Source organism: Takifugu flavidus, chromosome 14, assembly GCF_003711565.1.
Source record: "Takifugu flavidus isolate HTHZ2018 chromosome 14, ASM371156v2, whole genome shotgun sequence".
NCBI lineage: Eukaryota > Metazoa > Chordata > Actinopteri > Tetraodontiformes > Tetraodontidae > Takifugu > Takifugu flavidus.
In genome coordinates this window covers 10,897,963-10,909,409 of record NC_079533.1, presented here as the reverse complement: position 1 = coordinate 10,909,409, position 11,447 = coordinate 10,897,963, and the positions used below count along the sequence as shown (strand labels likewise).

At 42.0% G+C, this 11,447-nt stretch overlaps 2 protein-coding genes and 1 non-coding gene across 3 annotated transcripts; all 3 read left to right on the top strand.

Annotated features, from left to right (window-relative positions):
* Positions 1 to 8,295: 8,295 nt before the first annotated feature.
* Positions 8,296 to 9,284, top strand: LOC130537590 (cytochrome c oxidase assembly factor 4 homolog, mitochondrial). Its single transcript, XM_057054508.1, has one exon. The coding sequence runs from the start codon at positions 8,302 to 8,304 to the stop codon at positions 8,557 to 8,559; it is 258 nt and encodes an 85-aa protein (XP_056910488.1). The 5' UTR covers positions 8,296 to 8,301; the 3' UTR covers positions 8,560 to 9,284.
* A 165-nt stretch (positions 9,285 to 9,449) lies between these two features.
* Positions 9,450 to 11,012, top strand: LOC130537570 (olfactory receptor 8-like). Its single transcript, XM_057054484.1, has one exon. The coding sequence runs from the start codon at positions 9,490 to 9,492 to the stop codon at positions 10,459 to 10,461; it is 972 nt and encodes a 323-aa protein (XP_056910464.1). The 5' UTR covers positions 9,450 to 9,489; the 3' UTR covers positions 10,462 to 11,012.
* Positions 11,013 to 11,341: 329 nt separating this feature from the next.
* On the top strand, positions 11,342 to 11,427 carry trnay-gua (transfer RNA tyrosine (anticodon GUA)). Its single transcript is given in 2 exon segments — positions 11,342 to 11,378; positions 11,392 to 11,427. It is a non-coding gene; the product is annotated as a tRNA-Tyr (tRNA).
* Positions 11,428 to 11,447: the final 20 nt, after the last annotated feature.

Here is an 11,447-nt window from a genome sequence, read left to right as displayed (position 1 = left end):
GTGCCTTGTAATTTCTCAGTCGAGGGAACTTTTTGCTTGATTTTGAGCACAATGACACTGTAACATTACCAATAAGTTCACATTGAGAGGGAAGACAGCTGCAAGACATGAAAGTAAAGGGATGAATATAGAATGTAGCATATAAAGACTTGTATGACATTGGTTTTTACTCTTCCTTTGTCTTATAGGATTGGCATTATGTGGAATAGACACAGTTTTAATCAATGGAGAGGTTAGAATGAAACTAGCATTTGACAACAATGCCTGCTTCTTATACAGGGAGGCCATGAGCTGGTATTCTGCTGCTTCATCCGTCATTAAAAGACTCAAAGTGCTTCCGTCTGAGGTCGCTGCGTCTTGTTTGGTGGGGTATGCACTCGGGGAATCTTTCACATTTGCGAGCTAATGAGTTCTGCTACAGTTCTCAGAGATCAGATCTGGAAGAACTGGAAAGATAAAACAATCATGGATTTTGTGACCTGCTGACTCAGGGGGGGCACGTTGGTTTAATGATGTGAAAACCTAATGCCTTGTTTATTGATGTTGTTTTATACTGAACTGTGTGTTGGACTGAACTGGTCGATCAAACCAGTGTATGGGAAAGAGATAGAGAGACACGGAGAAAGATCGACCTTGATCTTAAGGGCAAATTTTAATTCCTCGGATTTTCGCATTCGTTTCCTTCAAGCTTCCAAACGCAGGGTCACATCTGCCCAGTGGATCAGATCAATCAGTTAATAAGAGCCATTAATATCCTTCCGAAACGGTGTCGGTGGGATGATTGAAAAGGTGATGCTGCTGGGATGAACCACACACCATGGAAATGATCAAACTTGACTCCACAAAGTCAAATTTCCTGTCAGCGAACTCGGTAAATAAATCACAGCCAGCCTGAAGACCAGAAACCAATTATCAGTGTTTTACTGGAAAAGCTGCTAATGCAAACTTATAATAGCACTGGACCGTGATCCACAAACATCAGAGGAAAGCTAAGGAAACAGTTAATTTTTAAGATCTACAATAATTAACAGAAGAATAGTTGTTTTGCAGCCTCACACAGTTGGCGCAGACATGAAACAAAGTGTCTAAATGTCTTCAAGGTAATTCCCATTAATCTCACAACCATCCAATTCAGCTCTTCTAATTAGTTCTGGCAAGTCTGACCGAACTGCGCGATGGGCAGTTACTCATTCAAATATCTGTGCAACAGTGAGGGGGAGGTTGCTGCCTAGCAAATATTTTAAGCTGTCCTTCACTCATCTGTTTGCTCTGAGGAAAAAGCTGCTGCTCTGACAACGTGTCCATTACTGTTGGGACTCTTTTGCTGGAATGGAAACAATAGCAACCTGACGTTCAGCGTGCAAGAACGGGGGAAACCATCATTAACAATCCTTATATCTATGTTTATATTTTAATTGGTCCATTTAAATCACAGAGACAAAACCCACATTACCTAATAATGTTCTCTTTTCTCTGTCTGATAAATGCACTTGCCCCCTCAGCTTCTTTATTACAGAATAGCTGCTAATTACTGCCCTCACGTGGTCTCTTGGTGGAAATACAAGAGTTCAATTCACATGCCGCTCAGTCAATTTTTCCACTCATCTGGCCAGTTTTACAGCATAACATGATGTATAAGGTCGTAACTTATCATTCATTATAAAGTATTAATCAAACTTGAAATGCCAAACGTTTCTTGATTAGAATAATTTAAAATAAAAACCTTGCCAACATTCTCATGATTGCTTAATTCTTATGTGATTTTCACCTAATATCATTTTAAAAATCATAAATCCCCAAATGATTCCAGAAACCTGCAAATGTTTCACTGATTTACTGCAACTTCAGCCAAAGCCAAACATTTTTTATCAACATGTCTCTTGCCACACTAGAGGAGACAGAACATTGGACCATGTTTATTCCAACATAGCTGGAGCTTACAAAACTTCACCCCTCCCCCACATTGGACAGTCAGACCACCTCTCTCTCTTTCTCTCCCCAAATTATTCACCACTCATTCAACGGGTGGAACCCACAGTGAGGACAATAAAGGTGTGGCCTGAGGGGACAGACTCCGGGCTGCAGGACCGGTTCAAACACACAGACTGGAATACATCTGCCACTAAGGCAACCTGTGACTCTCACATAGACATTGAATGCTATGCCTCATCTGTACTGGACTACATCCCCACCTCCATAGACAGTGTCACCACCCAGAAACAGATCACCATGTACTCTAATCAGAAGCCCTGGATGAATAGGGATGTCCGTCTCCTGCTGAAGGCCCGTAACATCGCCTTCCGATCGGGGGACGCACAAACCTACAGCACAGCCAGAGCTAACCTGAAGCGGGGTATTAAGAAAGCCAAACACGGCTACAAGCTGAAGGTAGAAGGGCACTTCTCCAACTCCAACCCCCGATCTATGTGGCAGGGCATTCAGGTCACCAGCAACTACAAGCCCATCAACCCCTCTCCCCCCTCAACTGACATCTCCTTCCTCAATGAGCTAAACAACTTCTATGCTCGGTTTGAGAAGGACAACCATGAGCAAGCGAGCAAGGTAGAGCTGACTGCTGGCCACCAACTCTTAACTTTCTCTACCACTGATGTCAGAGCGGAACTGAGCAGGATCAATCCACGCAAAGCTGCGGGCCCCGATGGCATCCCTGGACGCGCTTTCCACCCCAGCTTGTCTCAATGGCTATCGTCCAGTAGCACTCACTCCCATCATAACAAAGTGCTTAGAGCAGCTGGTCTTGGCACAACTCAAATCTGTCTCCCCCCAACCCTGGACCCACATCAGTACGCCTATCGTAAGAACAGGAGCACAGAAGATGCTCCACAGCACTGCACTCTGTCCTCTCACACCTGGACAATAAAGACACATACGCCCGAATGCTGTTCATAGACTTCAGTTCAGCATTTAACACTGTCATCCCCTCCAAGCTGATAACCAAACTCAGGGACCTGGGCATCAGCACCTCCATCTGCAACTGGTTATTGGACTTTCTGACCAATAGACCACAACATGTGCGGTTAGATCATCACTGCTCCCCTACCCTCACTGTAAACACCGGAGTACCACAAGGCTGTGTGATGAGCCCATTCCTCTACTCCCTTTTCACCCACGACTGCAGAGCTCTACATGGTTCCAACACCATCATCAAGTTCGCAGATGACACCACGGTGATTGGCCTCATCAAGGATAACGATGAGTCAGCTTACAGGGAGGAGGTGGACCGCTTGGCTACGTGGTGCCACAACAACAACCTGCTGCTCAACACCAATAAAACTAAAGAACTCGTCCTGGACTTCAGGAGGAAGACGGGCATCCACCCACCCATCCACATCAACGGAGCAGCGGTGGAGCGTGTGTCCAGCTTCAAATTCCTGGGGATCCACCTCTCACAGGACCTCACTTGGACAACTAACTGCTCCAGTTTGGTGAAGAAGGCTCACCAGCGTCTCTTCTTCCTGAGGACTCTGAAGAAACACCACCTCTCTTCAGACATCCTGGTGAACTTCTTTCGCTGCACCATTGAGAGCATCCTTACCAGCTGTATTACGGTCTGGTATGGGAACTGCTCTGCCTCAGACCAGAAGGCCTTGCAGAAGGTGGTGAAGACCGCCCAGCGAATAGCTGCAGCTTCTCTTCCTGCCATTGAGGACATATACAGGAGGCGCTGTCACAGGAGGGCCAAGAAGGTCACGAAAGACTCCTGTCACCCAGCGCATGGACTGTTTACCCTCATGCCCTCTGGGAGGCGCTACAGGAGCCTCCGGACAAAAACCAGCAGGTTCAGAAACAGCTTCTTCCCCACTGCTGTCTCCCTGCTGAACTCCGACCCCTCTCACTTTACCTCCCTTCAGGCACAATAACCCCATCTGGACTGACTGATTGTACAGTCACTCTATTTGCACTGATTACATCTGTTACAATAATTGCCCTATTTACATCCGTTTATTTGCACTATTTACATCTGTTATTTGCACTGCTTTCCATACTTTTCACATTTTTTATCATTATTGTATAGTTAAAACATACACATAGTTAAAAAATGCATAAATAGCCTCTATTGATCCTGTAGGAAATTCAGCACCATAGTTACAGCCTGTATATAATATTTATCTTGGTTGCAATGACTTTTATATACCCTTTACATATCTGTGAACTCTGTAAATACAAACATATATATTGATATCCTAAACATATATTATTGTGTGTATATATTGTATATACCCATCACAGTTTTATTTGCTACTTAAGCACTTCTGGTTAGATGCTAACTGCATTTCGTTGCCTTGTACTTGTGACATGTGTAATGACAATAAAGTTGAATCAAATCAAATCAAAAGTTCTATACTCCCAACCTGTCCTTCCAAAATATCAATTCATCTTCAGTGTTTCATAATTCAATTTCTCAGAGCAGAACAGAAGTGTTCCTTCTTTACCGATTTCTTGCGAGTGAAAGGGATCATGAATCACTGTCAGGATTAAACTAATAGATCCGTCAGTTCGGCTGCAGCCATAAATCTACAGCAAAATTCACATCAGACAAAAGCTTGAAAGCAGGCACCATTTCACCTTTAGCTGCTGTGTCACATCAAACCATGATTTAGATCCATATAGGTTGTTTTCCCTGCAGTGATCCCTGCTAATGTTTGCAATAACCTACCCCACCCGGGGGGGGGGGGGGGGGGGGGGTGACATCAACTGTCCTGTTGGTGTGAATCATCAGCTCCACCAGTTTGAAGGAGTCTTTTCAGCACTGACTGCATACGATGGCCAGAAAACCCAGAGGATGTAATTACGTTCTTCCCTTTTATTAACAGTTTCATCAGATTCCCTTCAGTTGGGACAATTCCATTAAGGACATGATGACCCCAAACAAAAGGATCAGATCTCCTGAACTCCAGAGGGACTCTTTAATGGGTCCCAGTTGTGATTGTGTCGCCGGGGAATGATGCTTCATGACTTTGTTGCTAACAAACAAACAAAATCCCTCGCGTAATAAATCAGTTGCTGTTTTTATTAGAAAATGTAGGCAATGCAATAACTGAGAGACATTGCACCTTCAGGAGAAGCTGCTGCAGCAGCATCAACATCTGTTTCTTGTGTTTTTGCCCTTTAAAAATACATTGAATAATAAAGTATAATATTGGCCTCTTCACATGGCTGTTGAGTTCTACAGCAGTTACTGGGCCAGAGGCAGGAATGGCAAATTCTGGTTTCCACCATGTTGTTTGCTGGCTGTTGTTGAGTGACTGACTTTCAAGGACTAATTGCTATGGCTCAGTAAACATAAGGGGAATACTGTACAATTAGGAGGGTTACTTTAGCCTCAGAAGAACACTAATGACTCATTAACGGGACTGTATGTCGCTTCCCAGGACACTTTTCAATGTGAGAGTGTAAAAAACATCCTAATGGATGCAGATGAGATTAATTAGGCTTATGCCCGAGTGGTAAAAGCTTTGTTTCCTACAGTCTGGTGGTCATTAATTGGGATTCTTTGCTAATTACATCACAGGGGCTGATTATCGGGGATTCCCAGGAGTCAGTGCAGGAGGAGCGGATCCTGTTGTCTGGGGTCACCTCTCTTTGTTTGGTAATGAAAGTTCTCTTTAATTCAAAGTCACCTCATGCCCTTCAAGTCGATGGCGTGAGATGTTGTGTGCTACCATGTGGGCTCGCCACTGTAACAGTGTAATCACAGTTGAGATTTGCTGGCTATCAGCAACTTTTACCGGTCAACTTCCTTAACGTGGCATCACATGGTTATATCCCCAAAAGTCCTAATCTAATTTATTGTGCTTTATTAGATTTTTCTATAAAATAATCCCATTAACAAATTGCTTCTTGGCCATGAAATTCTTGAGCCCTTCAGAGCTAACTAAGCTAAGTGCTAAGCAGCAGTGTATCGCCTGAGAGGAATTAAACTTTATGAAATTATTTTTTTTAGAATATACAATAAAGTTTTTCTCTTTCTCCCCTAAAACATAAAATGTAGTTATGCTAATGTAAACATATTCCAATGACATTAACTGTCTCTTTTTAATGAGCAAAGAGTATTTTATGCTCATTAGCTGACAAAAGCCAACAAAAGCAGTCGTGACCCAACGGGGCCAGCTTTCTGAACTCAAGAGGGTCCAGGCCTTATTTTTTAAGTATTTTATTGCTGGATTTATAAACATATCATTGGGTAGATTGTGTTTTTTGTTGTTATTGCTTCATTGTGCATAAATTGCAATAAAATAGTTTTTAAAGGGGTTAAAATCCAAGTTGTACCTCAGAATTTCACTGGTAAAAAAGTGGAAATGTTAAGAGAAAAGCAACATATGACTCCATCTGAAGGACAAACCCTGAGGAGGATGCCAAACTTCATATTTTATATCCAAAATGAACAAGCTTCCCTCTACTAAACTGTCTGCACCCATGCCTTCCAGAATACTCAGTCATCATCTACTCAATCATCTCATCTAATGCCACATGTTCTGATGTCGGGATTGTGTTGTTGATGTCGTTCAGATGCTTAAAAAGGGGATGCACCTTGAAGAATAGGTCAGCTGTGATCTTCATGTTGTCTACTAAATGAGCAGAAGACATAATCTCACCAAACCCAATCCTCCACATGGCATCAGTGTTGCTGACATCATAATCGTCTCACCAGAGAAGACGCCACCTTGAACTGTGTTGTATCCATTGATCAACAGAATACCACAGAATGTCAGAAGTTGAGATTTTCCCTTTTTGTTTGGTGTAGAGATTGGACATTTCCATTGTGGCATCTCTCAGGACTTGGGATAGAATGTGAGGAAAATATCCACTGGATCATCCAATATGAAGCCAGGAGACATAGCAAGGGGACATAGCGAGGGATCTGATATTTTTTGTTGGCTTGTGCTGGTGCTTTGGCAACACAATCTTGATCTCTTTTGAATTTGCTGTCTTGGTTCTTAGTTTTGTGGAGCAGGGGCCCAACGATCTGACTGGTCAACTTTTCATTTGTGCCACCGACCACTGGGAGAAACAATGTAGGTGTGGGCATTGATTATGGTATTTGTGTGTCAAGAAAAGTGCACCTCTAACTGCACATCAACATTTTTTTCCCTCAGTGAAACATAAGCTAATATTAGCTAGAAAGATGATTTATGGAAACATACAAATACTAATTAAAATACAAAAATACTATACACACAGGCCTTGAACATCTGTGAATTTATTTAGCTAGGAAGTGTATTCTAAGAGGGCTAGAATGAGCCATTATACATCATTCTACAATTTTAAATAAGTAAATTAGGAACAATCCTACAGACAATGTTTTCCATTGCTTACGTATTACCCACTGGCAAGAAATAAGCCCATGAACAAACAAAAAAAATATCCAAGGTACAATTTTTGGAGGGAGTGTTACACTAGAGACTTGAATTATTTATTAATTATAAAATGTTTTTTTTTGGGGGGGGGGGATCATAAGACATTTATGAAAATTACCTCTTTCCAGGAAGATTTGCATCCGCCATGTCTTTAGCCTGAAGGAGCAGGAAGCAGATGATGTCATGCGATAGGAAGCGTTTGGAAGCGATTTTTAAAGAAATCTGAGTTTGTCGAAGGTGTCTACATATAAGTGAAAACGAAAACAGTTGCACCTTGGAGTTTTTTATTTTTATTGTGATGAGTCGAAAATGACAGTGATACACTTTGGCAACAATTGTTGCCAGTGGCAAAACGGGTCTTAATTGTACCCATGTAGCCAGCAGAACTCTTCCACGCATGCGGACGGAACCATTTTAAGGTTACACCATCGTCCGACTCTCTAATATGTCCTCCGCAATTTGTCGCGTTAAGTCTCCACATTTGGCAGTGACAAAACGTTTTTATAGATAGCATATTTATAGTTTCTTCAAACAGATTCACCCAGAAAAAGGTACGAATAAGAAGCAAGAATACAAAAAAGTTCGCTGTTAACTCAATATTACTCGTTGTATTCTTAATAAATTAACACTTGCCATGCCTAGAATATATTCACAGAACTGAGAAATATATTTAATATCAATGTTGGTATACATGAAGGTTGTGTGGGATTTTAAGTAATTGCAGATGCAGACTGAAACTACTTTAAAACTGAAACAAACAATTCGATTGCATAAGCTCCAATGTGGGTTTCGCTCATGCGAAACCCACATTGGAGCCCCCCCAATCCTGAGGGGGGCTCCAATCAATGTAAAATAAGAATTTTGGGTTGCAAAACAAATGTAATACATGGTTACTGTTGTGGCTGTCCTCCACAGGGACAGGATGGCATCCCCTTCCCCCCACGACCGCAGCCGTAAAGATGATCAGGATGAGGATGACCCCGTGGATCAGATGATATCCCGCACCGGCTGTGCTGAGCTCCATTATGCAGTGCAGGAGTGCATGGCTGAACACCAGGACTGGCGTGTGTGTCAGAAGCAGGTTCAGACTTTCAAAGACTGCATGATACATTTCCAAAATGCCCGGAAAGAACAGCTGAGGAAGCAACACCCAGCCTCAATTCAGTCTTCACCAAGCTGAATTCCCCTGAGGTGGAACCACTGTCTAGTTAAAGTTGTTTAAAATTATAATTATTTGTTAGGAAACGGGAGTTAATCTTGGAATAGTGCCTCTATTGTACTTGGGTACATTGCAAATGAAAAACATTTTTTGTAATAAATGCCTCAGTCTAGATTGAAAAGGAATGAAAACGTTTGCAGTTGTTGCATCATATATAGATATATATATTTTATATGTTGTTTACATATATATATATATAATCTAAAGTGTATTTCTTGTGAAAATACATATATATATAATATGTTTCTTTTATTTTAAATAACAGTGCATCATCAACAGGCTGTGATTATTTGTCTACATTAAAATCAATCTATAATGGCATTGAAATGGAATGAATTTGATATATAAAATAATATCAGTCATCAAAAATGGATTTCTTGTGAAAATAAATCAGAAATTATTTAAGTTCATGGAAAATGTGTATTTTTCCCTCACATAGAGCACCTGTTTATTGTTTTGTTCACACATAATTTCCCTGGTGTAGGATGCTTATTTGAGGAAATGTAAACTGTTGACGGTTGTTTGATAATGATGTAATTGTTGAAGGCACCTGAGTGCTGTTTTTAAGCTATGGTTTTGAAACAAATAGAGGGTTAATTAGATGGTTGAGCAGAGAAGAAGCTTAATGAGAGCCAGATACCGCCCTTCCTGGTGCAAGTTCATTAAAAGAGTGTTTTGAGCTGAAATCTTTGTCTCCAGAGGTGAGTGACTCTCGTATATAAAACCAACTGCAGACAAAACAGCTGTGCAGTCAAGGCTGCATTAAACAGATCTGAGCCATCGGACCGGCCAGCAGGTGAGTCACATCAAGTCCCGGAGAATGAGTCAAAGTTGTGCTGATGCTGTGGTGTGAACTGCTTTCTGGATTGTGCAGGTTTGTGGAGTCCAGCTATGTTTCTGCCGCGGACCGTCTCAAACGTCTCCATCATCATTCACCCTCCAGGCTTCTACGTCGTTGGATTCGAGACGTTTCCCCACATCCGCTTCTACTTCATCTTCCTGGCGTTTGTCTATGTGGTCACGGTGTTCTTCAACTGTTTGCTGATCTACGTGATCGTCTCTAATCGTTGTTTACACACTCCCAAGTTTTTGGCCGTGGTCAACCTGGCTGTCATCGACATTGTCCTGAACTCCACCACCATCCCCAGCATGATCAGGACGTTTCTCCTGAAGGACAACTTTTTCCCCTTCAACATCTGCCTCTTGCAGATGTTCGTCTATTACTCCTCTATCAGCATAGAGTCTTTTGCGCTGGCGATCCTGGCCTACGACAGGCTGATCGCAATATGCTTCCCTCTGCAGCAGAACTCCATCAACACCCTGCGGAGCATGTCCTGCATTGTGGCCGTGACCTGGTCTTACTCACTGGGCCTCGGAGCGTTCTCAACAGGTATAATGACATGGCTGTCTTTTTGCAAGTCCGTCACAGTGCGCAGCTACTTCTGTGACTATGCGCCGACGTTTCGACTCGCCTGCAACGACTACACGCTGCACTGGGCCCTGTCGTCGACCGCATCCGTCGTGAATCTCGTTGTGCCTTTTACTTTTATCCTGCTGACCTACGCCGCTATCCTGGTCACCCTGTTCTTGATGAAGTCGGTCAACAGCAGGATGAAAGCTCTCAGTACCTGCGTGGAGCATCTTGTCCTGGTTGCTATATTTTATATCCCATTGTTCACCATTTTCATCCTCGGCTTTTACGTGCGGGTGATCGACGCCGATCAGCGCGTCTTGAGTCTGTCTCTGGCCTCCTGCATCCCCCCCTGCGTCAACCCCATAGTTTACTCTCTGAAAACCAGGGAGATTAAGATCAGAGCCGTGGCCCTGATTAGAAAAAACAAAATTAAGGTGATGAAATTTTAACTCTGCACATGTGTCATCTGCGGTTCCGAAGATGTCGTCATGATCAACAAAGTCAAAAGTCGCACGTAGTTAGTTAGTTAAACGTATAAAATATGAATGTATTTGCATATTTGTGACTACTGACTGACATTACTCAGCAGACAAACCTTTAGATTGTGACAATTTTAACAGCTAAAACAGTTTTTAGTAGAACACGAGGGAAGTTGACAGATACTTTTTGCAAATGATGCAATGCAAAGATTAAATCCTCACTTCTACCATAATTAAATTTTTGCCTGCATCAGAATCGTGTTTTATTGTTAAATATATCACACGTTTGTTCTATTAATTTTTGGTAAATATGTAATTTCGATGTTTTGCCCATTCTGTCACATCAGCATTTAAATCGATAAATGTGGAGAGCATCTTGCCGAAATTTACTGAGAAAACAGCACAGCCACAGCTATCACGATAATCCAAGCACGTTTCTATCATTTAATATTAGAATTTATCAATGTTCATTACTGTATGAGGGGTTTTATTTCCCAAACTTTGTCACGTTGAAAGACAATAAAGATACACTGAAAAATATGCGTGTTCTTTTGTTCTTCTCGAAAAAAAATCCATCTCATACCAAGGTCACACAACCATAAAATTTAAGTGTAAATATCTATCTAACTTGTGTTGCTGATGCTGTTCATGATACTGGTGGCGGTACCGGTACCGGTGCTGCGTTGGTATATAAACAGCAGTACCACAGACGGCCAGAAGATGTCAGTGTTTTCTTTAGTTTGAGAACAAAAAGGCGGAAAGATCGCTCATTAAACGTAACTATCGATATTTATCGTGTTGATCATCTAATGGCACACAGGATTTACACAGGATTTTACTGTAAATATAACCTTCGATAGCTCAGTTGGTAGAGCGGAGGACTGTAGCGGAGTAACAGGCATCCTTAGGTCGCTGGTTCAAATCCGGCTCGAAGGACATTTTTAACTTACTGTTTT